This window comes from Pelodiscus sinensis, chromosome 13 (assembly GCF_049634645.1).
Source record: "Pelodiscus sinensis isolate JC-2024 chromosome 13, ASM4963464v1, whole genome shotgun sequence".
Taxonomy (NCBI): domain Eukaryota; kingdom Metazoa; phylum Chordata; order Testudines; family Trionychidae; genus Pelodiscus; species Pelodiscus sinensis.
The window spans coordinates 14,705,389-14,732,364 of NC_134723.1; the positions used below are offsets into that span (position 1 = coordinate 14,705,389).

A 26,976-nucleotide genomic window follows, 5' to 3' on the forward strand; every position below is an offset into this window, starting at 1 on the left:
CCGGGCAGTCCTGGAAGGGTGGCATCCATTCTCCCCATTGTACACTAATTGCGTCTTTGCCCTAAAAAGACACAACTGCGGGTGGGCGCGAGTGAAGGCAGCTGCGAGGGACGGTTAGTGCAGGCGCACAGCGGCCAGTCCGCACGCACGGACACGCGCACAGTTTGGCGGCCATCTCCGAAAGAAGCGGCAGCGCAGGAGTGCGAGGCGGGCAGGCCGGACCGCCCCGGGGCCGCCCAGCCCTGCGAGCGGGCTACATGGGCGGCGGGCGCGCAGCATGGCAGCCATAACTCGGGCGCGCGCGCGCACGCACCGGCTCGGAGCGCAAGCTTAAGTCAAGCGCGCCCCTTGCAGAGATTCGTCCCTCTCGCGAGAGAGATGCTGCCCACAATGCAAGGCGCGCCAAGCAGCAGCTACTTCCGCCAGCAGCCCGCCTGGTGTTGTTGGGTTATTTCCGCCAGCTCAGGTCACATGATCGACCCCCCCCCCCTCCCACGATGGCGGATAATCTGCCCTCGGAGTTCGATGTGGTGGTGATAGGAACTGGTAAGCGAGTCGCGCGCTCGCGCCGGGTCTGTGGCTTTGGCCGGTAGCGTCCAGGGACGAGGGGCAGAGCTGTGGGGGTGAGGCAGGGGGTCGTAAGGCCTGTTGCGCCGTAGGGGCGGGGCCGTGCACGGGGCCAGCGGGACCGAGTGGCCACAGGCAGCCGCCGCGCGGGCACAGTTGGAGGGGTTGAGGCCTGGGAGGGTTTGACAAGTGTGCTCGCGGGATCAGCGCAGGGAGGCGGCAGTAGGGACTTTAGCAAGGAGGTGGATGAGGGAATGGAACATGGATCTGAGGGGGGTTGGTACCAGGGCAGGTGTTCCTGTGGTATCTATTAGCCTTGTATACACCTATGACCATGCCTACATGAGGCAGTCTTCCGCCTGGTTGAGTCAAATACCCTTAAGTATTTAAAGCATTTAAAATTAAATGTTAGGCGACAGGTTCTTCTTTGTATGTGGTAGATACTGACAGTCTCTAAATTTCACTCATCAACAAGAGCTGATGTCTTGATTTGGAGGAAATTGTTAGTTTTCAAATATTTGATTGACACACAGTAAAATATGTACCAGAAAACTATTATAAATGTTCCTTTTTTGTATTCACTTATAAAGGGATTTTCTGTGCAAATACCTGAACTGAGAGTAGATGTCTCAGAGGGGATAGCCATGTTAGTCTAGAACTTTAAAAAGCAACATGTAGTCTTGTAGCACCTTAAAAACTAATAAATATATGGCTTGGCTCTCTCTAGTCCGGCACCCTCTGGTCCTGACCTTTCCCAAATGAGGGAAATTACTGGATCAGAGGAGGTCCCTTGCCACCAGCCTCCTGGGACACCACCGCTCCCTCCATCTCTGCTGCTATAGGGTTTGGGTTTGGCACTGGCCTGCTTTTGCCAGCTGGCTGAGGCTCTCTGGGGATGGAGCTCCCAAGCTGTTGCTGCCCTGCTTCAGTTAGCCCCAGGGCTGGCCAGTTTCAATGGTGGGGGGCTCTGCTGTGCTGCTTGACTCACAACTGGTTTGCACTCCTGGGCAATGGCGCTCTCTGGTCCAGCAACATGTATGATCCTGTTGGACTACAGATGTTGTTGGACCAGGGAGTCCCGGATCTAGGAGGTTCAATGTGTAGTATTGTGACTTTTTATGAGCAAAACCCACTTCCTCAGATCAGAGTGAAGAAAAAGGGGAGACTGTCACAATTTATAAACAGAAAAAAGAAGGGAGAGGGAGTGGGGGGAAAAAAAGTAATAGAAGTGTAGCCATGTTAGTCTGGTGTAGCTGAAGCAAAATACAGGACTATGTAGCACTTTAAAGACTAACAAGACATAGCCCTTAGTCTGTAACTGGAAAAGCTTAAACAAATAGTCTAGCTTAACCTTAAAGACCATCTACATGTTTTGTTAGTCTTTAAGGTGCTGCTAGACTATTCATTGTCTTTTAAATTTGCCCACTCAATTAGCCGCAGCAGCAACATCATAATTGACAGGTACTTTCCCCTCCCCTTCTGGTATAAATTGTGAGGTTCCCACTTTTTTCTCCACTTTGCTCATCTGAGGAAGTTTGTGATACTAATATAAATTAAGGCTGTCAAATGACCTGCATTAATGCCTGCAATTAACATGGGACAGGATTAATGTGATAAGTTTAACACATATAATGGCAGGTGTTAGTGCTGTAGTGCTCCTTTGAAGTGTTGCTACAGTGCTTTAAAGGGGTAGCACAAGCAGAACTGGGGATCAGCTGGAGTTCCCAGCTGATCCCCGGCTCTGCATTGCAAAGCCCTTTTGGAACACTGCAGCGGCATTTCAATGGGGCAGCACTGCATGGATCCAGGGATCAGCTGGGGACTCCAGCTGTTCCCAGGCTCCATGCAGTGCTGCCCTGTTGAAACGCCGCTGTGGCATTTTAACGGGGAGACACATTTAATTGTGATTAAATTTTTAATCGTTTGACAGCCCTAATTATTTTTTATATAAACGTTGGTCTCTAAGGTGCAACAGGACAACTTGTTTGAGAATAGATGTGTTTAAATCATTGCTGTTTCATAGATATCCATAGATATCCATTGCCTAGCTGAAACAGCTTTTATTAAAGAAAATTTTGAATTATAGAGGTTAGTCCTGTATTTTGTGCAAAACAAAGATTATTCCTATCCCCTCTTTACTTGAGATTCATCAGTTTTTTAGCCCAGTCCTGCAACCTAAGTATCTGAATGGAGTTTCCTGGGGTCTGCTCTGACCCCAGTTATTCAAACAGGTCCCTTTGAGTAATTTTTCTCTTTCTTTTGAAGTAAGCAGTCACGTTCAGTTTTTTACTGGGGAAAATTGTTTTAAATTGGTAGTTGAAATCATTCTTTTTTTAAAAAGTGATTTAAGTCATCCAACAGGACACATTGATTTAAATGAATTTTAATAAAGGTTTGCATTTGTACTTAGTTTTTTTGAATGAAAAAATTGGCTCAACCATTAAAACGTGTTAATTTTCAGCTAAATTAAATCTTTATACTAAAGTTAGTGCCCCTCTCTGCTGACCAGAAGAATACAATCCAGCTATGCATATTTCTATGTAAGCAAATGTATAGCTATATATGTATCTATTCAGATACACTTTTAACCTTATGTTAATGGTAATTACTGTTACTTATTTGTCTTGAAATTTGTGTTATGCTTTTTTTTGGGATGGAAATTAAAATTCAATTAACAGCATAAAACCAGCATTTAAAAATAGTAACTTAAAAGCTTTAGATAAAAAAAATTGTTTAGCAAAACATGTTCTGCATTAAAACTTTATCTGAACTATTTAACTATAATTAGTTGATTTGACTGATAGTGACCAGAAACTATGCTCATCAGGCTTTTAGAACTGGAAGATGTCATCCTCTCACTTAGTTTGTCACAGATTAGGAGAGCTTGTGTGTTTGCACTTTCAACTTCCACTGGTTTTTTGACTTCAGATGAGTCTTGTGGATAAGGGAGAAGCAGTGGATGTAGTATACCTATACTTTAGTAAGTCATTTGATACGGTCTCTCATGGTGGTCTTATAAATAAATTAGGCTAATACAACTTATTTGGGGCTACTATAAGGTGCATGAATCACTGGCCGGATAACCATTCTCAGAGAGTAGTTCACAATCTTGCTGGAAGGGCACAACAAGTGGGTTTCCAGAGGGGTCTGTTTTGGGACTGGTTCTGTTCAATATCTTCAACTATTTAATATTAGTATAGAGAGTATGCTTATTAAGTTTGCAGAAGATATGAAGCTGGGAGGGGCTGCAAGGGCTTTGGAGGATAGGGTCATAATTCAAAATGATCTGGACAAACTGGAGAAATGGTCTGAGGTAAATAGGATGAAGTTTAATAAGGACACATGCAAAGTACTTCACTTAGGAAGGAACAATCAGTTTCACACATGCAGAATGGGAAGTGTCTCTTCTAGGAAGGAGTACTGCAGAAAGGGATCTAGGGATTATAGTGGCTCACAAGCTAAATATGAGACAAAAGTGTGAGGCTGTTGCCAAAAAAAAAGCCAATATGATTCTGGGATGCATTAATAGTAGTGTTGTGAGCAAGACACGAGATCTATTCTGCACTGATCAGGCCTCAATTGGAGTATTGTTTCCAGTTCTGGGCACCACATTTCAAGAAAGATGGAGAAATTGGAGACTGTCTAGAGAAGAGCAACAAGACTGATTAAAAGTCTAGAGAACATGACCTGTGAAGGAAGACTGAAAGAATTGGGCTTGTTTAGTTTGGAAAGGAGAAGACACAGGAGACATAATGATTTTCAGGTATCTAAAAGGGTGTCACGAGGAGGAGGGAGAAAAAAATTGTTCTCTTTGGCCTCTGATGATAGGGCAAGAAGCAATTACCTTAAACTTCAGCAAGGGAGGTTTAGGCTGGACATTAGAAAAATACTTCCTAATGGTCCGTGTGTTTAAACACTGGAATAAATTGTCTAAGGAGGTTTTGGAATCTCTTTCTCTGGAGATATTTAAGAGCAGGTTAGATAGACCATCCCTGGGAGATGTCTAGACAGTACTGGGCCCTGCCATGAAGGCAGGGGACTGGGCTATGACCTCTCAAGTCCCTTCCAGTTCTAGTGTTCTATGATTCTGTGAAATAAAGTAACGATTGAACTGAACTAGTTAAATACACAGAAATTAAGAAAATATTCTATGCACCTTAAGAGGAGGCTACTGCTATCAAAAGCTGGTTTAGTACTTTAACAAATTCAATTCCAGGAGCTAACTTCGTGACTGCTACCCATTCAGGGTTTGACTTCCCTTACAACATATAGGCTGTGTCTACTTGGGCAAGATCTTGCACAAAAGCAGCTGCTTTTGCGCAAAAACTTGCTGCCTGTCTACACTGGCCGCGAGTTTTTGCGCAAGAACACTGACATTCTAATGTAAGAAATCAGTGCTTCTTGCCCAAGAACAATGATGCTCCCACTCAGGAATAAGCCCTCTTGCGCAAGGCAATGTGAATTTCTTGCGCAAGAAAGCCCGATGGTTAAAATGGCCATCGGAGATTTCTTGCGCAAGAGAGCATCTACACTGGTACATCTCTTGTGCAAAAACACATGCCAGTGTAGACGCTGTCTTGCACAAATACTCAACACAAAAACTCTTGCATTAAAGAGTATTTGCGCTAAATCTTGCCAATGTAGACGTAGCCATATCGTTTGTATTTTTATTTTAAAAATTATTTTAATAGCCCATTATAAGTTTAGGGCTTACCAGGCTGTCCATTTCCAATTTTTAAATTTATTTAAAAAAAATAAGCCTCTAACTTAAATGATTAGATTTTTTTCTGTCTTTATGAAATTACTGTGTACTATTCAAGTTTCAGTCTTCTGAACCTTTAAACTGTGTATGTGTGAGACTGAAATTTGTATTGATAGACATATTTAAGTGGCATATTTTTGGAATACATACTGTTTAAAAGGTGTAATAAAAAAAAATTCCTATTGTGTGTAGGGATGTAAAAAGGTAACCAGTTACCCAGGTACCAGTTCCCCAGGAGCAGACCCCACCCACAGAGCAGTGAGATCCTGCTTAGTTAGTTAACTCAGTAAACGTCATAAGGTGAGCCTAATGTTTAACCAGTTAACTAAATATTTTATATTCCTAATTGTGTCATGTGTGCAGTATTGATCAAAAGATTTCTTAGTTGACATAGGGGCTAACAAAAGTAGTATTAGCAGGATATTTTTCCATTGGTCAACATAACTTCTGTGAAAGGTACCAACTGAAAATTCTTGGGTGAAACTTTATGGGCTGTTCATGTAGGTCAATGGCAGGATTGAGGTGCTAATAAAAAGACTGTAGTAGTTTTCCTGGCTATTCAATTCTTGGTGATTAGATAATGTGAAAGAATAAAAGGGAATGGTAATCAAGATATGTCAAAACTCCATTAGTTTCTTGTTAAAATTTAGCAGTTAAAAGGCAGCCAACCTCAGATTCAGTTTGTACACTTCTTTAAAAACAGTGAAAAAACTTAATTATATTTAAAATCGGTGCTGGATAAACATTTAAAAAACAAACCTTTCCTGGAAAGTAATATCAGTTTTTACCAAGGTAACCCATCTTGCATCTCAGATATTATAGAACAGGCACTCCCTGAGTTACAAACATCTGATTTATGAACATCTGCACATACCTGCAGCCTCAAGCAAGAACATTTTTAGGATTTATGGGACCCTATGCAGTCCTATCAAATTGGTGCCCACATGCCCAATGGCTGCCCAAGGAGGGAGGATAATTTTGTAGAGATTTTTGTAATCTTCAGCAGCACACTAATAAAATATTTTAAAAGCAGATTTTAAACTAACATCCTTGTCGTGGGGTGGGAAGCCTGGCCCCCAGGAGGCCAGGCATGGTGCCTCTAAGTCTTGTCTGGGTGCCTCACCATGTAATCATTTCCTCTCCCCCCTAAGTACAGCTGCTGTTAGCAGGGCAGTAAGGCCCAGCGGCCTATGCACTGCTCCCCCTCCCCCCCTTGAGGATCGATGGGAGTGGAGTAGGGGGACCCAGGCCCACCATCTCCACCAGACCCCAACCCAGGGCCATTTCAGTAGTGGGCATGTCTCACTACTAGCTCAGCAGGGAATCTGCCCAAAACACACTGAACTCACCGGGTGCTCTCCGGCTCTCTGCCTTGGGCTACTTCTTTCCATGTCCAAAGTCCAGCGTCTTCCTGACCTGCGTGAGGTATAGCCTAAAGGGGGTGGGGTCTTCTCCTTTGCCGAGGGAGTTAACGGGATTTACTAATACCCCTTCATGAGGTCTAGCGTGGAGATGAACTCGGCATGCCTCAGTCGCTCAGCTCATCTATCTGGGTCAGGTAGTGTACCGGTTGTGTGGCTCAATGGTCTGGAGGCCATCCAGTGGCAGCAGTGACCCACTTGAATGTCACAAGGTAGGCTTCCAGATTGTCGTGGCATCCCATCTTTGTAAGTCATATGGGCAACCCTGCATGGTCCCCCCGCCCCAGCCTCTCTTTCTGCTGAGCTGGGAGGAGGAGGTGGTGCAGCCCTCCACAGCATTGTTAGAAGCTGCAGCCACTAGTCTTTTTGGGCCTGTTGTGCGGTATGTTCCCTCAGCTGCTGCTGCTGCTCCTGATTTTGGGTGACCTGCAGTTGTTGCTGGCTCACCAACTGCTGCTTCTGCTGGTCGTCAAACAGCCAGTCAAACAGCTTGCTGGAATCCATCACATCTGCCAGATTTTGCTAACTACAACCTTTTCCCCCCTACCTTTTTTTTTTTTTTTTTTTATAAAACAGATTAGAATCATAGGCCTGGAAGAGACCTCAGGAGGTCAGCAAGTCCAGCCCTCTGCCTAAAGCAGGACCAATCCCAAATAAATCATCCCAGCTATGGCTTTGTCAAGCTGAGATTTAAAAACATCTAAGGATGGAGATTCCACCAGCTCCCTAGGTAACCCATTCCAGTACTTCACCACCCTTCTGGCAAAATAGTTTTTCTTAATATCCAAACTAGACCTCCCCCACTGTAACTTGAGACCATTGCTCCTTGTTTTGCCATCCGTCACTACTGAGAACAGCCTTTCTCCATCCTCTCTGGAACCTCTCTTCAGGAAGTTGAAGGCTGCTATCAAATCCCCCTTCACTCTTCTCTTCTGCAGACTAAATAAGCCCAAATCCCACAGCCTCTCCTTGTAGGTGAAGTGCTCCAGTCCCCGAATCATTTTGCTTGTCCTTCGCTGGATCTTCTCAAATGCATCTACAATCAGGGGTGGTTCTCCCCTGGGGAGGCGCACCTCACTGGTTGTGTGAAGAGGATACTGGGGAGGTGTGAGGTGCCTCCCAGAAAATTTATCGCAACTGCCTTCTCACTGGATAAAATTCTAAAGTTTAGATTTCTTCATAATTAATATTATGAATTAAAATTATAAACATTTATTTCTTAACTTCTAGAGATTGGCACACTACAATAGCAGTGCGACTCAATCAGGCCTATGTGACAACATACTACAACAACAGTATGCGAGCATTGCCGACTTTCATCTTCAAATATTACGTAAATTTGTTAGGAAAAGGTTCAAAGTAGAAAGCTCATATTATTCATTTAGGCATTGTAATGGGGTTCACTCACCCCACAGCGCCACCAGCCGTCAGACTTGGGAATTGGCTCAGACAGCTGCATCCAGCGTCCAGCTGGTTTGCCAGCTCCCAGGGTTCAGGCAGGCCTTGGGGTTTGAGCCGGGCCTTCAGCTCAGGCCGGTCCACCAAATCGCCAGGCACCAGTAGAGCCTTGGGTTCCTCTAAGTCAGAGGGTAGCCCGGTTGGCCAGGCCTTGGCAGCCCATGCAGGAAAGCCTTCCCTGGCCTGAGGGAAGGTGGCTGTGGGAGGCCTGGGCCAGGTTTCAGCCTCGTCAGCCAGGCGCTCTGGGCAGGCCTCTGTTTCCCTCAGAGGCTGGGCCCCAACTGAGCTCCCTGGCAGAGTTCTTATAGTCCTAGCCATGCCCCTTAGCTTCCTGTCAGGTGAGGAGACGGGGCTAGGTTGTGCACAAAATGACTCCCAGGGGGTGTGAACCTGAAGTTTACTTTCAGAGGAAGTGTGAAGGTAAAAAGGTTAAAAACCCCTGATCTACATCCTTTCTGTAGTGGGGGCCCCAGAATTGGATACAGTATTCCAGGTGTGGCTTAACTAGTGCTGAATAAAGGGGAATAATCACTTCTCTAGATCTGCTGGCAATGCTCCTCCTAATGCACTCTAATATGCCATTAGCCTTTTTTGGCTACACTGTTAATAGTCACTGTTGAGTCTTGGGGCCCATTTCTGTGCTTGTCTCACTTCCCTTTATGGCAGGGGAGGGATCACGCTATTGCCCACATTCTCCACCACTTGTCAGAGGGTGGAAAACCCAGCCACTGGGGAGGCCAGGCAGGTGCCTCTTAGGTCCCGTCTGGGTGCTTCACCCTGTAATCGTTCCCCCCCCACGTACAGCCCACTATCAGCGAGGCAGTAACGTCCAGCGGCCAAGTCTATAATAGCCCCAATCTGTGGGGTGGTAAGTCTATAATGCCATTGACTAACCTCCCCCTTTGGGAATCAATGGGGGTCATGTAGGGGGACCCGAGTCTGCTCTCTCCACTGGGCCCCAGCCCAGGGCCATGTCAATGGTGGGCATGTCCCACCACTAGCTCAGCGGGGCATCCACCTGAATCATGCTGAGCTCACCGGGTACCTTTTCGCTCCCTGGGCTACTTCCTACCCTTTCTAAAGGCCGGTGTCTTCCCCACCTGTGTCCCCCAGGTTAGTCATTTCCCTTGGCATCCTGTGGCTGCCCTTGGGCTCGGGCAGGAGCTCCTTCCCCTTCTGTGGTCAGCCCTGACTGCGCTACTTCTCTGGCTTTTATACTAGGCCTGCAGTTGGAGCATGCCTGGTTAACCCCTCCCAGGGCCAATGCAGGTATGCCTCATCACAATCCTAAAGACTTGGGATGTTAATGGTTAACAGGTTAATGGAAAGCCTCACCTTTAGTGGGTGAGGCTTACTGATTGCGGTTAACTGGTTGGAGCTGAAGCAGCTCCCTGCCCAGCCCCATTGGGTGCCCAGCTCCATGGTGGGCCCTTCTTAGCCCCCCCTGCCACATGTTACATGCTGGCTCCCCTAGTTAAGTTAACCTGCCTGCAGCGAAGCCTCCTCTGGATCAGAGCCAGCAACCCTTGGCCACACCGCTCTCGGAGAAGTGGCTTCACCATGGCAAGGAAACCTCTTCCCCAGGAGTGGGACTGGCTGCTCTTGCCAGCCCCACTCCCAAAGAGGCTTCAGCTCTGCAGTGTAACTGCTAGGATTTTGAGTGCTTACATGGTTACATTTTTGAATGCCTTTTTACATCCCTACTTTAGACTAACACAGTAAAGTCAGGAAGTGACAGTATATAAGGGGTTAGCAAGTGTTTTTAAATTGCTTGGTTACCACTTGAATGGCTTTCACAGGTTCAATGTTTTGCTAATAGGTCTGGCAGCCTAGTTAAGTTAACTAGATAGTCTCTGGAGGAAACAGAGCCACTGAACAGGGATAGCTAGAGGTAGGTGGACATTCACACCTAATGGAGCCCCACATTTTATATGCCCTACACATGTGTTCTGCATATGGGTAAGGAAGGGCTTGGCCTAAGGTGAGCAGGCAAGAGTCAGAGGTGGTGGCAAGCAGGATAAGTGCTGGTTGGAGAACACAGGAGGAGCAGGGGGTGGTCACGCAGCCAGAGGCTACAGAGAGGCAGCACTTTGAAGGGGAAACTTCTGCTTCTCTCCAGAAGCGTGGCCAGCCCCTGCTCCTCCAGAGTCCTCTGGCCCACACCCCTTCCATTTGCTGCCTCCTGGTGAATAGGGGCAGGGTGCAGCCCATGGAGATAGAAGGGAGGCTTGGGGGCTGGAGCTGGCACAGAGCCCGTGGGATAGGAGTGGCAGCCAGGGGGTGCCTAGAAGTCCCACTCAATCTCCACTTGCTTCTTCATCCTCCTTTAATTAAACCTGCCTTTCCTCAAACACCAGCATTCAAGGTTAAATACAAAAAAAAAAGTCTAATATTTTTCATTACAAATATGCAGTATTTCAGCTACATTATGGGTTAGATAGGGATTTGTGGGCTAGCCTGGGAACACAACGACCATAGTTTCTATGGGAAAATGTGTTCTTAGTTCCAAACAGATTTACGAATGAGAGTGGTATAAGAACCTAAATAGGACAGTATAAACCTATGATGGAGCTTTATCACTTTTCATGGTTATAACATAAAGTACATGAAAACAATTGCCTCACTGCTTCAGATCAAGTGTCTGTCTCAGCCAATGTCTTGTTTCCAGTGGTGGCTGGTATTTGATGCTTCTGATGAAAATGTAAACATCCTTTTAATTCTCAACTTTGGAATAGCCTTCCGATAGGGAAAGACTTACTGACTCTTAAGTTATTGGCTGGATTATACTCTGAAAGCTGAAGCCTAAGAGTTTCTTTAATTTTTCTTACTCTGTTGTGGCTGAGTTGTGTTCAGATACCTAATGTGCACAAATATAGCCAGCTGAATGCTGTTTGCTTGTACACTTCTGGTACGGTATCTCCCCATTTTTGTTAAGCATGTGCAAGTGTATGTGCGCTATTGACTTAAATCTCCTAATGTAAGTATAAATGTAAAGACACTAAATATCTGGCTAAATCAGTAGTGGGGAACCTTTTTTGGCTCAGGGGTCACTGAAACCCCCCACCTCACTGATGTGGCCCCCCCGACTGAAAACAAGAGACACTCTCCACTAAGGATATAATAGTACAGTCGATTTAACCAATAAGCAAAAGCTTATCGGTTAATGCTATAGACGACACATATTCTTCAACCCTCTGTCCCATGCTTCAGTACATTTTTAGCAGGCTGGCCAGCAGCCTGGCTAAGTCCCAGCTCGTGCCAGGGTCCAGAAGCTCAGGTAGTCCAGGAACTACCTCTGCTGCAGCTCTGCATTTAAAATGTATTATGAGCTAGGGGGACAGGCACTGTAGCTCGTGCCGGGTCCCCCCTTTTCCGGACAGCAGCTGCTACCACTCCACCGCTGCAATAGGCAGCTGATCCATGAGGGAAGCTGTTTTTTTTTTTTTTTTTTTAATTGGCTCCCCTTGCTGACTATCTCCTGCCTGGCACCCCAGCAGCAGCAGCACAGAGTGGCAGGGGGCTCCTTGGGTGTGGGGTGGAGTGCACTGGCTGCTGGTCCTACCCCCAGGGACTATAGAATAGTCGAGTAACCAATAAGAATTCATGAGGCTAATCCGACTATTAAATTAACCGATACTTAACATCTCTACTCCCCATATTCCTCTCATACACCACAGCTTAGTGGAGTGGTGGTGGGGCTGGAGCACCACTGTGGGTTCCCGAATGCTGGGGGGACCCTGAGTCTTGGATCTAGGCAAGTTGGGGGCTGAATCCAGCCCATCTCTTCCCCCTCCCCCGGGGTCTTAGGTTCCCCATCCCTGATGTAAATGAAATAGGAAAAAATTGTTACAAATATGACAAATAGAGCGCCCATCTTTAAAAAAGGGAACTACAGATGGGTCAGCCTCACCTCGGTTCCTGGAAACATCATAAAGCAGATCTTCAAGGAATTCATTTTGAAACACTGCTGCTGCCACCCTCCTCCTTAGACCCCCTTTCGCTCTCCTCTGGCCACCTGCTGCCTGCTCCCGCCTGTGCAGCAGGCTCCAGGCGTGGGGTGCGGAGGCCTCTCCTGGGTACTGGTTAACTGGTATTGAGTAACCATCGCTCAGTAAGGGTGATGTTTACAGGTTAACTGGTTACCCCTTCACATCCCTATTAACTAGGATAAGGGCAGATTGTTTTTGTTGCTTAACAAAAATTTTCCTGGTCATGGGTGTCACGAATTAAAAAAGGTGAGCATATGCTTACTGGGTAGTCAAGTAGTGACTTGACACCGCCTCCCTCCCCTCCCCCCCCGCCCTCTGCCCTTGCTGCCTTTATCAAGTCAGGGTCAGGGAGAAGCTGGTGCTGGTGGAAGCTGTTTTTTAAAAGCCGATTTCCCCCAGCACCATCTCCCATGGGGAGGGGCTGGGGAGGCAGAGCCGTAGTGGGGGGACCGGGAGTGAGCTGGGAATCAGTTGATTGCTGGCTTGCGCTCGGTTCTACACATTGCGTCTCTGTTTTTTAAATATATTAAGAGCCTCTGCAGCTCTGCAGTCCCCCCCCATCGACTAATTGACTACTCAATTAACTGATTAAATGCAATTTAACATCCCTAATTCATAGTAAATAAAATTACATGCATAATCAATATTCCAGTACATATTCATTTTCCATATGTTTACCCATTCATCTCATGTTGTTGCAGAATTTCCACTTTGTTGTTAAATTAAAGGGTTACTGACAAGACTTGCTCTGTCTGTTGTTCTTCGGTTACAAATAACCAATTTTTTTCCTTTTTCATAAAAATGCAAGAAGTCCAGAATGTATTGTTCTGAAGAGTGCTTTCTTAAACATGTCTCTTTTTTCTTTCTTTCCCATTTTCAGACCCCAGAAGAGCAGAGTTGTGATTTCAGTGAGAGGCTAGTTCCTGCCCATAAATCATGAGTTCATTAGTCCTTCTCCAGTTTCCTCCGTATCTTCATGAGGCTTTCCCAAACTTCATGTTATTTTCTATTTTGACTCTGATGTTTCAGATAACTCAGGTTTTAGTAATTAACATCAGTTATGGCTGCTCAGCATCACATACTTATGTTTAACAAAAAATCCCAATAGATGGGAAAAAAGTATAAACCCTTATGATTGACTTGTTTTACATGGCAAATAATTTGCTTTACAAGTTGTCATGATTAGATTGAAATGTTAAAGTCTCTCTCTCTGTTTCACTTGTGGCTGTACAAGGGAGATTATTTTGAATGCTGGAAATTATTAGAAAATGAAGACTGCCTGAGGAAATTAGTTAAAGTTTTACTATATGACTGAGTGAGTAAGGATTTTTATGTTTGTAATACCTTGATGTTTTGAAGGTTAATCTTTGTAAGCTAGCAATTGATCTGGTCTCAGACAAAGGCTATGCTGTTTGGGGTTGTTAATCTTTGTGGCATGGAAGCTTCTACCTTTAGTTAGTGATATCATAGATCTGCCATTACAAAGAGGTGACACTCTGTTCACCTTCTAAACTGTGGGCTTTTATCTGATCTTAATTGTTTCAATTTATAAAAGCCTAAGCCATACACAATTTGCAAAACTTAAAATCAAATACAGACAAGTTTAGCTATTATGTTGGAATGGAATTTCATGGGGTTTTTAAAGCAAATCTAGAATCACAGGGTTGGAAGAGACCTCACGAGTCCAAGCCCCTGCTAAAAGCAGGACTAATCGTAATTAAATCATCCCAGCCCGGGCTTTGTCAAGCTGGCACTTGAAAACCTCTAGGGATGGAGATTCCACTACCTCTCTGGATAACCCATTCCAGTGCTTCACTATCCTCCTAGGGAAACTGTTTTTCCTAATATCCAACCTTGAGACCATTGCTCCTTGTTCTGTCATCTTTCACTACTGAGAACAGCCTCTCTCCATCCTCTTTGGAGCCCTCTTTCAGGTAGTTGAAGGCTGTTATCAAATCCCCCCTCACTCTTCTCTTCTGTAGACTATATAAGCCCAAATCCCTCATCTGCTCCCCACAAGTCATGTGCTCCAGCACCTTAATAATTTCTGTAATGGAAGGCCCCAGAACTGGATGCAGTACTCTAGATGTGGCCTCACCAGTTCTGAATAAAGGAGAATACTTATTTCCCTTGATCTGCTGGCAGTGCTCCTTCTAAAGCTCCCCAGTATGCCACTAGCCTTCTTGGCTGCAGGGGCACACTGACTCATATCCAGCTTCTCATCCACTGTAATCTCCAGGTTTTTTCTGTCGATCTTCTGCTTAGCCAATTGGTCCCCAGACTGTCACAGTGCTTGGGAATCTTTCGTCTGAAGTGCAGGACTCTGCACTTGTCCTTGTTGAACCTCATCAGATTTCTCTTGGCCCAATCCTCCAGTTTTTCTAGGTCACTCTAGACCCTATCCCTATCCTCCAGTGTATCTACTTCTTCTCCTAGTTAGGTGCAATCCATCCCCTCATTCAAGTAATTAATAAAGATGTTGATCAAAAGCCCTGGGGTGCCCTGCTTGATACTGACCACCAACCCAATATCAAGCCATTGATCACTACTCATTAAGCCAGATAATCTAGCCAGCTTTCTCTCCACCTTACACTCCATTTATCCAATTCATACTAATTTAAGTTGATGGCAAGAATAGAGACCATATGAAAACCTTTGCTAAAGTCAAGTTATATCACATCTACCATCTTCCCCAAGTCCACAGAGCCAGTTACCTCTTCATAGAAGGCACTCAGGTTTGTCAGGCATGACTTGCCCTTGAGAACATAAGAACAGCCATACTGGGTCAGACCAAAGGTCCATCTAGCCCAGTACCCTGTCTGCTGACAGTGGCCAGCACCAGGTGCCCCAGAGAGGGTGGACCAAAGACAATGATCAAGCGATTTGTCTCCTGCCATCCCTCTTCAGCTTCTGACAGACAGAGGCCAAGGACACCATTTTATCCCCTGGCTAATAGCCTTTTATGGACCTAACCTCCATGAAATTATCGAGCTTCTCTTTAAACTCTAGTATAGTCCTAGCCTTCACAGCCTCCTCTGGCAAGGAGTTCCACAGGTTGACTACACGCTGTGTGAAGAACTTTCTTTTATTAGTTTTAAACCTGCTACCCATTAATTTCATATGGTGTCCTCTAGTTCTTCTGTTTAGGGAACTAATAAATAACTTCTTTATCAGCCCTCTCCACACCACTCATGATTTTATAGACCTCTATCCTATCCCCCCTCAGTATCCTCTTTTCTAAACTGAAAAGTCCCAGTCGCTTTAACCTCTCCTCATATGGGACTTGTTCCAAACCCCTAATCATTTTAGTTGCCCTTTTCTGAACCCTTTCCAAGGCCAAGATATCTTTTTTGAGGTGAGGAGACCACATCTGAACACAGTATTCAAGATGTGGGCGTTCCATAGTTTTATACAGGGGCAGTAAGATATTCTGGGTCTTATTTTCTATCCCTTTCCTAATAATTCCTAGCATCCTATTTGCCTTTTTGACCGCCGCTGCACACTGTGTGGAAGTTTTCAGAGAACTATCCACAATAACTCCAAGATCCCTTTCCTGATTTGTTGTAGCCAAATTAGCCCCCATCATACCGTATGTATAGTTGGGGTTATTTTTCCCGATGTGCATTACTTTACACGTATTCACATTAAATTTCATTTGCCATTTTGTTGCCCAATCACTCAGTTTGGTGAGATCTTCTTGGAGTCCCTCACAGTCTGCTTCTGTCTTGACTACCCTAAACCGTTTTGTATCATCTGCAAACTTTACTACCTCACTGCTTACCCCTTTCTCCAGATCATTTATGAATAAGTTGAAAAGGATTGGTCCCAGGACTGACCCTTGGGGTACACCACTAGTTACCCCTCTCCAATCTGAAAATTTACCATTTATTCCTACCCTTTGTTTCCTGTCTTTTAACCAGTTCGCAATCCAAGAAAGGACCTTCCCTCTTATCCCATGGCCATGTAATTTACACAAGAGCCTTTGGTGAGGGACCTTGTCAAAAGCTTTTTGAAAATCCAAGTATACTATATCTACTGGATCCCCCTTGTCCGCATGTTTGTTAACCCCTTCAAATAACTCTAAGGCTGTGTCTACATTGGCACCCCTTTCCGGAAAAGGGATGCTAATGAGACACTTCGGAATTGCAAATTCCGCAGGGGATTTAAATATCCCCCACGGCATTTGCATGAACATGGCTGCTGCTTTTTTCCGGCTTGGGGTTTTGCCTGAGAAAAGTGCCAGTCTATACAGGATCTTGCGGAAAATAAGCCCTTTTCTGCAAGATCCCTTATTCCTACTTAGGGATAAGGGATCTTGCGGAAAAGGGCTTATTTTCCGCAAGATCCCGTCTAGACTGGCGCTTTTCTCCGGCAAAACCCCGAGCGGGAAGAAAGCGGCAGCCATGTTCATGCAAATGCCGCGGGGGATATTTAAATCCCCCGTGGAATTTGCAATTCCGAAGTGTCTCATTAGCATCCCTTTTCCGGAAAGGGGTGCCAATGTAGACACAGCCTAACAGATTAGTAAGACAGGATTTCCCTTTACAGAAATCATGTTGACTTTTGTCCAACAAATTATGTTCTTCTACATGCTTCGCAATTTTATTCTTTACTATTGTTTCGACTAATTTGCCCGGTACTGAAGTTAGACTTGCCCGTCTGTAATTGCCAGGATCGCCTCTACAGCCCTTTTTAAATATTGGTGTCACATTGGCTACCTTCCAGTCATAAGGTACGGAAGCCGATTTAAAGGATAGGTTACAAACCACAGATAATAGCTCAGCAATTTCCCATTTGAGTTCTTTTAGAACCCTTGGATGAATGCCATCCGGTCCCGGAGATTTGTTAACATTAAGTTTTTCTATTTGTTCCAAAAACCTCCTCTAATGACACTTCAATCCGGGACAGTTCCTCAGATTCATCACCCACAAAGGACGGTGCAGATTCAGGAATCTCCCCAACGTCCTCAGCCGTGAAGACTGAAGCAAAGAAATTGTTTAGTTTCTCCGCAATGGCTTTATCGTCCTTGATTGCTCCTTTTATAGCTTGATCATCTAGGGGACCCACAGGTTTTTTAGCAGGCTTCCTGCTTCTAATATACTTAAAAAACATTTTGCTATTTCTTTTTGAGTTTTTGGCTAGCTGTTCCTCAATCTTTTTTTGCTTTTCTTATTACATTTTTACACTTGATTTGACAGTGTTTATGTTCTTTTCTATTTATCTCACTAGGATTGGACTTCCACTTCTTAAAAGATCCCTTTTTGTCCCTCACTGCTTCTTTTACATGGTGGTTAAGCCACGGTGACTCTTTTTTTAGGTCTCTTGCTATGTTTTTTAATTTTTTTTTTAAATTAAAATTTTAGAATCCTTGATTATTCCTGACCACTTTCCTCTGTTCCAAGTGCTTTAAATGAATTCTTTGAGAATCCCCTCCATGATTTTTTTTTTTTTTTCTGGGAACTGAGATGAGGCTGACCTGTGTGAAATTCCCTGCGTTCTCCTTTTTTCCCCCTTTTCAAAAGATGGTTGCTACATTTTCCTTTTTCCAATTGTCTGGGACCTCCCCCAATTGTTATGAATTTTGAAAGATAATGGCCAATGGCTGCCTAAGATCTGGCCTCATGGACTTGTTTATGTCTAGCTTTTCTAAATAGTTCTTAACCTGTTCTTTCTCCACTGAGGGCTGCCCTTCTCCTTCTAATACTATGCTGCCTAATTCAGTAGTCTGGGAGCTGATCTTGTCTGTGAAGACAGATCCAAAAACAGCAGCAAGCTTTCTTTAAAATAAAGCCAGTTCTCCTGGATTCCTTTCCCCTTCATGTTAGTGTCCTAGAGGATCCTGCCCATCAGTTCCCGGAGGGAGTGGAAGTCTGCTATTTTTTTTTTTTTTTTTTTTGAAGCCCAGGTATGTATTTTGCTGCTGTAAACCTCATTTTTTTGAAGAAAGCTCTTGCACAAAAGGGTTTTTTTCTCACAAATGGCCCCATCTACACAGGGCTTTTTAATCACAAAAACTTTTGCGAAAAAGGATTGGAAGAGGATATTCAAATGAGTGCTCCATTTGCATGTCTTCTGCTGGAAAAAAATCTCTCAGTGTAGACATAGCCTAAGAAATAATAGGTGTAAGGGCTGTTCCCCACTCTGGCACACTGAGTGCAGAAGGTGGGGGCTTGCAAGAGACTTAAATGCCTTGCCTCTATAGGCTCTGCTTACAAAAACTCCACAAGGTCACAGATTTCGTGCTTGTGGGAGATAGCTGCCACTATCAAGTGTAAAAACTCCTGAAACCCAGAAGAAGAACTTGAACTTCTTTCAGAGTGGTACCCAAACTCTTTTACCACAAGAGAGCTTAAAAAAGAAAAAAAAAAAAAAACCAACAGAAAAGAAGGTGCATCTGAGTCTGTCTAAACTACATGTTTTGTCAGAAGAGGCAATGCAAATTAAGTTTTGATTAGCATTTTCTTGTGCTTCATTTGCATAATCTAGTCCAATCTGTTTTTGTGCAAGAGAATTTTGCGCAAAAATATGCAGTGTGGACGTGTCTGTTTTGTGCAAAACCTGCCTTTTTTCCCCCCTGGGAGAAGCATAAGCATCTTGTGCAAAAAGGGATTTTTGCAGAAAACGGATACGTCCACACTGCATGTTTTTGTGCAAAAACCTCTTGCGCAAAAACGCATCAGAATAGATTATGCAAATAAAGCACACGAAAATGCTAATCAGCGCTTCATTTGCTGTGCCTCTGACAAAACACGTAGTGTAGATATAGCCTGATAGCTGACCTTATAGTCTACACAGGCACACACACACAGACCTTCTTTTATCTTCTAGGAAGCAAGCAAATCATTGCCTAAAAAAAAAAAAAAGTTGATTTTATTAACAAAATGAAAAGATAAAGCATAAAGCACTTGATAAAGCATATTTTGTTCCGGATGTTACAGAGCAACTCAGAAAAGAACAGATTTAAAACAGACATAGTATCTCTAGGCTACAGTCAATGGAAAAGAGGAGTGCACATGGAGTTAGCACGGAGAAGTTAACCAAACAAGAAAATAACCTGGTTGCTACAAAATATTCATTTTTCTCTTATTTACTCATGATCCACTTCAAGGTCCAGTCCATTACCATGCCTAATATTCCTTGTAGTAAACATGCCTCACCCTTTACAGATAAAAACAACAAATGGTCTGGTAGCACAATGGTGATTCTCTTGGATTCACTTCTTCCTGCCTTTCCCCAGCTCCTAGTTTAACTCCACAAAGAGAGAAGCAAGCAGATATATCTCTTCAATTCATATTTCAGCATTGTATCCCATTGGTTCTCCTGGCTCCCTGTCAACCCCCACTAGCCAGCTGAGTTTAATCCTTTAGTCACCAAGTGCTGGCCAGCACTCCTCCTATCCATAACGTAGATTAGTAAAAAGAGTTAGAGTTGTGAAGGGCCTTGAGGAGATGTACAATTTGTTGTGGAAAGGCCACTATCAGTGGAAGGATTCAGAGAGGTGGGCCTTATGTTCAGGGCAAAAGACATGGAAGATATAAGCAGTTAGTTATATTTTGAATGGCTTCAAGGAGCCTGATACGAGTGTAGAGGGACTAAAGTAATCCAAAATATGAAATAAATAGATTTACCTGGCATTGCTTGCATTCTTAACTGAGTTTCTGTCTTCGTTGAAATCATTCCTTGGGGGGTGGGGCGGGGACGAGGGCCTCAGTATGCAGGCTTCCCCAGGGATAGAGGATTACTCGAGCCTTCTCTCACCACAGTAGCTTGGGACCATGTGAGAAGCAACCTCTCCATGGCTGCTCTGGGCATGAAAATGGCTAAGAGGAAACATGCCTCACCCTTTACAGATAAAAACAACAAATGGTCTGACAAACTCTGCGGGGCGTTGCTCTCTAAAGATGCACGCCCTGTGGTTTCGGTACTGAAGCTGAAGACCACTCCTGTGCCATCAGTACTGTCAAAATTGGTACTGACACAGTCCAATTGGAACCGCTGGTCCAATTGGAACCGCTGAGGTCCAACTGGAACTGCTGGTATAGACTCTGACAGACAGCTCTGATACCATGTACCAAAATTTCCCCAGTACCACCATGTTGAAGGCATGGGGTGACTCAGTACTGCAACAAATCCAGTCCTCCACGCTGCTGGCACTGGACTCACCTCTGCCAAGGCCACTCGTTGCTCATCAGGAGCTGGCAGTTACTGATGCCACACAGATGTTACAGGACTCTAGCAGACTGGCTACACAATCAAGCTTGGCCCCACCATTTTCTAGTGACAGTGAGGAGGATGAAGAAATCGCTTTCTCCCCACAACATTTCTCTCCTGAGCCATCCTTGCAGCAACAGCAGCAGCGGACCCTACAACAGATGTGGTAACTTTTTCTATGGTACCCTCCTATTCCATTTCCTCAATTGTGGCAGGGATGGGATCCCTGGGGCCTCATGAGAGCTCATGCACCAGCACCACAAGTGACAGTGGTAGTAAGACCTCAGTCGGTGGTTCTTAAACCACCTGCATCCACCAGGTCCAACACTACACTAGGGCAATGGTTCCCAACCTTTTTTACACCCCAGACTGTCAAAACCTATTGCAGACTGGTAACATTTTATTTGTATATTTACATATTAATTATGCAAAATTGCATAAAATCATTAGGATCAGCATTTGCAGATATCCATGACACTAAAAAACATCTGTTAAAAGAATCCTTTCCTTTCTTACCTTAAGTCATTAATACCTATGTAAACTTTGTTTGAAATGTAATCATGCAAATGTTATAAGCTATGCCTTTTGTTCTAGTATTAACTTGCCTAAAATTTTCGTACCACCCCAGACAGCAGGGATCTTTCAAACCACAGAACCAACCTACATCAAAATTCAGAACAAGTCAACAAAGAGCTGTATAAGAATGCCCATTTGCATAACTGAAAATATACAACATAATAATATTGATAATTGACATGATTAATAATAGTATAAATTTAACATTGTACTCACACACTTTTTATTTAATGGGACTTCTGCTGATGCATCTTTTTGCACATTTCTTTGAAGTTTACAGCCTTGGCCCTAGAGCTGCTGTGAACAACTGGCTTCAGCTGTAGTAGCCCCCTGTCATGTGGCAGCTGCCAGAGCTGAAGCTGGCTGCTGTGTAGTGGCTCATGGGCTGGGGCTGAGGTATACCCGGCTCCCCTGAGCCACTGCACAGCAGCTAGTCAGCCCCAGAGCCACCGCGAACATCCGGCTTCAGCTCCAGCAGCTGCTGACCACGCGCCCAGTGTATATCCCAGCCCCGTAGGCGGGGTCCAGCAGTGTGTGCTATGGCCAGAAGCCAGTGACTTGCGGTCTGGCACTGGTCTGCGGACCATTGGTTAGGAACCACTGTACTAGGAGAGGAGGAGGATCTGGAAGACACAAAGGAGGAAGATATCTTACCTCCGTCACACATCTCCTTTTCCTCCCCAGACAAATCCATAATGCCCCCTCCACCAATGGCAGGCAATGACTTCAAATCCTTTCAGGACCTGTACAAGAGGGTGGCCAATTTCCTTGACATTCGCTTAGTTGAGATTCCTGAGGTACAACACAAATTAACTGATATTTTGCAGGCATCACCGTAATTGAAAATAGCTTTACAAGTCAAAGATGCTATACTAGACCAAGATTTTTGTGGCAAACACCAGCCTCGATTTCCCCAACCTCAGAAAGGTTGGACAGGAAGTACTAAGTTCCTGCCAAAGAGGCTGAATTTTTGTTTACCCACCCAGCACCAAACTGCTGAAAATAAGCGGCAGAATGGCTCTTGTGCAAGAGTGGGTTTTTGTGCAAGAAGGAGCAGTGTAGATTGCTCTTTCTTGTGCGAAATCCCTTGCACAATATTACCATCACAATATTAATCTACATTGACTATACTTTGTGCATAACTGCTTCCTATATAATATTACCCAGTAGTTGAACTCCCTACAGTGTTGAAGACCATATTGTGGGCAGTAATTTTTCGGCTATTGCTTAGTTCTGGGTTTCTCTGCTTTCTGGTGTTGATTTTTTGTTAACTTTTTAGCTGTTGGTATTTTATTGTCCAAAACCATGATTTTTGTAAAACAGTAAAATATTTATGCTGCAATTTTAATGCATATTAGTACTTGAGACCTTGCTTGGGCTTTTTCTACTTTGGATTATATATTTTGTGGTAATTTTAGTGAGTTAGTTAAGTGATGTTATTAGATTTGAATTTATTCTTATTTCAGGCTTAGTTAACTGTTTCCCTGTGGTGAACTAAATGAAAATGTAGCCTTAGGCTAAATTCTGGTTATCAATTTTCCATCTAATACCTCTTTTCCTCCTCCTTTCTCTACATAGCTTCAGAATTAATACAGCGATAGTCATATAGTGAAGAGAAATGTTGCATTTACCAAAGGAACTGGCTTTCCTGATTGCCTGTTAAATACAGAGAGGTTTTTGTGCTGACACAATGGAAAGATATTTTCAGGTTTTTTAAAGAAAATTTTATAATAAATTTGCTATGTTGGATAAGAATTAAGGATGCTAAAGTTTTATATGGTAAATGTATAGCCACTAAAAATCTTAGCTGTTACACGCACTGTGAACACTGCAGTATAAAGCTTAACTTCATTCTGCAGCAGCACCTCCTTGACAGCAGACCCTCCAGTCTCTACCCACCTGGCTTCCGAGAAAGCAGCTTCGCTGCCCTTCTGCAGTGAAGCTGCCTCTTTGGGAGCGGGCTAAGTTTGAGTTCAACCAAATACCATTAACTGATAAGCATCATCTTATTGGTTAAATGGTTAGTCTAATGTCTCTAATAAGAATGTATGCCCTATAAATGGCTTACTGTTTGTTTAAATCAGGGTTTTGCAAATACTTTCTCAAACCGAAGAGTCAAACTATATCAAAATTCAGAAAACGTGGTCAACAGAGAGCCATGTAAGAATGCCCATTTGCCTGACTGAAAATACACAATTTAATATTATTATTGATAATTGACATAATGATTAATCTAATACAGTATATAAAGGAGAATATTTGTATGTTTCTGCAGTAGTAACTTGGACACTATAAACCAAACTTTGCATGAGAACCTTTTATCCAGAAGAAGGTACTGTGTGTGGGAAGAGATGAGAGAGCAGCTTACCGGGGGAAGTGGTGGGGCCAGTCACTCACTAAGGCCAGTGGAGGCACAAGGAAGCGGAGGGCGGGTTCGGGCACCGGCAGCAGGCACGCCGCGGCTCCTTTCCCTCTCCCTCCCCTCAGGCTCCTCACTTCAGTTGTATCAACAGTCAACTTATATTTTAACAATCTATACTGATAAAGCGCAAGGACAGTCACTTAAAGTAGTTGGAATTGATTTGGAGACATCTTGCTTTTCACATGGACGACTCTGTTGTATGTTCAGGAGTTGGAAGTGGAAAAATTTGTACATATTTGTTAAGAATAATGAAACAAATATAGTTTACAATACAGTTTTTGATGATAACATGTAAAATTGGTTGTTTTATAGTATTTTTATATATATTTTAATTCCTATAGAACTTAGTGCAACTTTTCTAGCATTCAAAAAATGATAATGGACTACTGTATTTCTAAATTTTGTTCCTCCACTTTCCCAAGCAACACCGGGTAATTCCTGCTAGTAACAGCATAAACAAAACATTGTATTCACAGACTTTAAAATCAAAGAATCATGGAGCTGCAAGAGACCTTAGGACATTTAGTCCCAATTAAATCAACCCAGCCAGGGCTTTTTCAAGCTGAGACTTAAAAACCTCTAGGGATGGAGATTCCACCACCTCCCTAGGTAACCTACTCCAGTGCTTCACCACCCTCCTAGTGAAATAGCTTTTCCTAATATCCAACCTAGACCTCTCCCACTGTAACTTGAGACCATTGCTCCTTGTTCTGCCATCCATCACTACTGAGAACAGCCTCTCTCCATCCTCTTTGGAACTTCCCTTCAGGAAGTTGAAGGCTGCTTTCAAATCCCCCCTCACTCTTCGCTTCTGCAGACTAAACAAACACAAATCCCTCAGCCCCTCCTCCATAGGTCATGCACTCTAGCCCCCTAATCATTTTGGTTGCCCTCTGCTGGACCCTCTCCAATGCGTCCACATCTTTTCTATAGTGGGGGGCCCAGAACTGGACACAATACTCCAGATGTGGCCTCTCCAAAGCTGAATAAAGAGGAAAAATCACTTCTCTGGATCTGCTGGCAATGCTCCTCTTAATGCAACCTAATATGCCATTAGCCTACTTGGCTCCAAGGGCACTCTGACTCTCATCAAGCCTCTCATCCACTGTAATCCCCAGGTCCTTTTCTGCAGAACTGCTACTTAGCCATTCGGTCCCTAGCCTGTAACACTGCTTGGGATTCTTCTATTCCAAGTGCAGGACTCGACACTTGTCCTTGTTAAACCTCATCAGCTTTCTTTTGGCCCAATCCTGTAATCTGTCCAGGTCACTCTGGACCCTATCCCTGCCCTCCAGCGTATCTACCTCTCCCCCGAGCTTAGTGTCATCTGCAAACTTGCTGAGGGTGCAATCCATCCCCTCATCCAGGTCATTAATAAAGATGTTGAACAAAACCGGTCTTAGAACAGATTCTTGGGACAGTCTGCTAGAAACTGACCGCCAACCTAACATTGAGCCATTGATCACTACCCGTTGGGCCCAACAGTCTAGTCAGCTTTCTATCCATCTTACAGTCCGTGTATCTAATCCATATTCTCTTAACTTGCTGGCAAGAATATTATGGGAGATCGTATCAAAAGCTTTGCTAAAGTCAAGGCATATCACATACGCTGACTTTCTCGTATCTACAGAGCCAGTTTACCTAATCATAGAAGCTAATCAGATTGGTCGAGTGTGACTTGCCCTTGGTGAATCCATGTTGACTATTCCTGATCACTTTCCTCTCTTCCAAGTTCTTCAAAATGGATTCCTTGAGGATCCCTTCCATGATTTTTCTAGGGACTGAGGAAAGGCTGACTGGTCTGTAGTTCCTTGGATTCTCCTTATTCTCTTTTTTATAGACGGGCACTATATTTGCCTTTTCCCAATCATCCAGGATCTCTCCTGAACTCGATGAGTTTTGAAAGATAATGGCAAAAGTCTCCCCAATGACAATTGCCAACTCCCTCAGTACCCTTAGATACACAAATCCATGGGCCAGGATTTAATGCATGTTTAGCTTTTCCAAATAGTTCCTAACTTGTTCTTTCCCCACCAAGCTCTGTTCACCTCCTTCCCATGCTGCGTTGTGTAGTGCATTCGTTTGGGAGGTGACCTTGTTTGTGAAGACAGAGGCAAAGAAAGCATTGAGTACTTGAGCTTTTCCCACATCATCTGTCACTTACCTTCCTCATCCAGTAAGGGCCCTTCACCATCTCTGATGACCCTTTTATTTCTAACATACCTGTACAAACCTTTCTTGTTATCCTTCACATCCCTTGCTAGCTGTAATTCCAATTGCGCTTTCGCCTTCCTGATAACACCCCTGCATTTTCGAGCAATATATTTATACTCCTCCCTAGTCATCTGTCCAAGTTTCCATTTCTTGTAAGCTTCCTTTTTGTGTTTAAGCTTACCAATGATGTCTCCGATAAGCCAATCTGGTCGCCTACCATATTTGCTTTTCTTGCTGCGCATCGGGATGGTTCTTCCTGTGCCTTTAATAAGGCTTCTTTAAAATACTGCCGTCTCTCCTGGACTCCTTTCCCCTTCATGTAAGCATCCAAGGGAATCCTGCCCATCAGTTCTCTGAGGGAGTGAAAGTCTGCTCTTCTGAAGTCCAGGGTGTGTATTTTGCTACTCTCCTTTCTTCCTTTGGTCAGGATCCTGAAATCTACCATCTCATAATCACTGCTTCCCAGGTTGTCACCCTCCTCTACTTCCCCTACTAGTTCCTCCCTGTTTGTGAGCAGCAGATCAAGCTGTGCATGGCCCTTTGTTGGTTCCTTCAGCACTTGTATCAAGAAGTTATCCCCAACATTTTCCAAAAACTTCCTGGATTGTCTGTGTATTGCTGTATAGGTCAGAGTGATTAATGTCGCCCATGAGAACCAAAGCCTGCGATCTGGAAGCCTCTCTCAGGTGTCCAAAGAAAGCCTCATCTACCTTATCAGTCTGATCCAGTCGGTCAATAGCAGACACCAACCACAACATCACTCCTGTTGCTTCCACCTCTAAACTTAACCCATAGACTCTCAACAGGCTTTTCTCCCTCTAAGTACTGGAGCTCCAAGCAATCATACTGTTCTCTTACATACAGTGCAACTCCTCCTCCTTTCTTCGCTCGCTTGTTCTTCCTGAACACTTTATACCCTTCCATGACAGTGCTCCAGTCATGCGAGGCATCCTACCAAGTCTCTATTATTCCAATCAAATCATGGTTCTTTGACAGGGACAGAGCTTCTAATTCTTCTTGTTTGTTTCCGAGGCTTCTTGCATTTGTGTATAAACAGCTTAGATAACCGGTTGATCACCCTACCTTCTCCATCCGAATCAGGAGTCCTCCTTTGTTGCTTGCTCCTCCTTGTGATTCTTCCCTTTATCTAACTGCCACACTTACCTCAGGGCTTTGGTCACCATTCCCCAACGAACCTAGTTTAAAGCCGTCCTCACTAGGTTTGCAAGCCTGCCCGCGAATATGCTCTTTCCTCTCTTGGTTAGGTGGATCCCATCTCTTCCTAACAATCCTTGTGCCTGGAACAGAGTCCCATCGTCGAAGAAACCAAAGCCTTCTCTCTGACACCACGCATTT

The 26,976-nt window shown here is 44.2% G+C and overlaps 1 protein-coding gene across 4 annotated transcripts in view; it reads left to right on the plus strand.

The window, feature by feature from the left end:
- Positions 1-410: 410 nt before the first annotated feature.
- Positions 411-26,976, plus strand: part of CHM (CHM Rab escort protein) — a 232,045-nt gene continuing 205,479 nt past the window's right edge. The window contains exon 1 of one of the 4 annotated variants that reach the window (XM_075940750.1): positions 411-546. In XM_075940750.1, coding sequence (XP_075796865.1) covers positions 498-546 — 49 coding nt within the window. In that variant the 5' untranslated portion in view covers positions 411-497. The remainder of the gene's footprint in view (positions 547-26,976) is intronic. The other 3 variants (XM_075940754.1, XM_075940753.1, XM_075940752.1) reach the window with 3 other exon arrangements.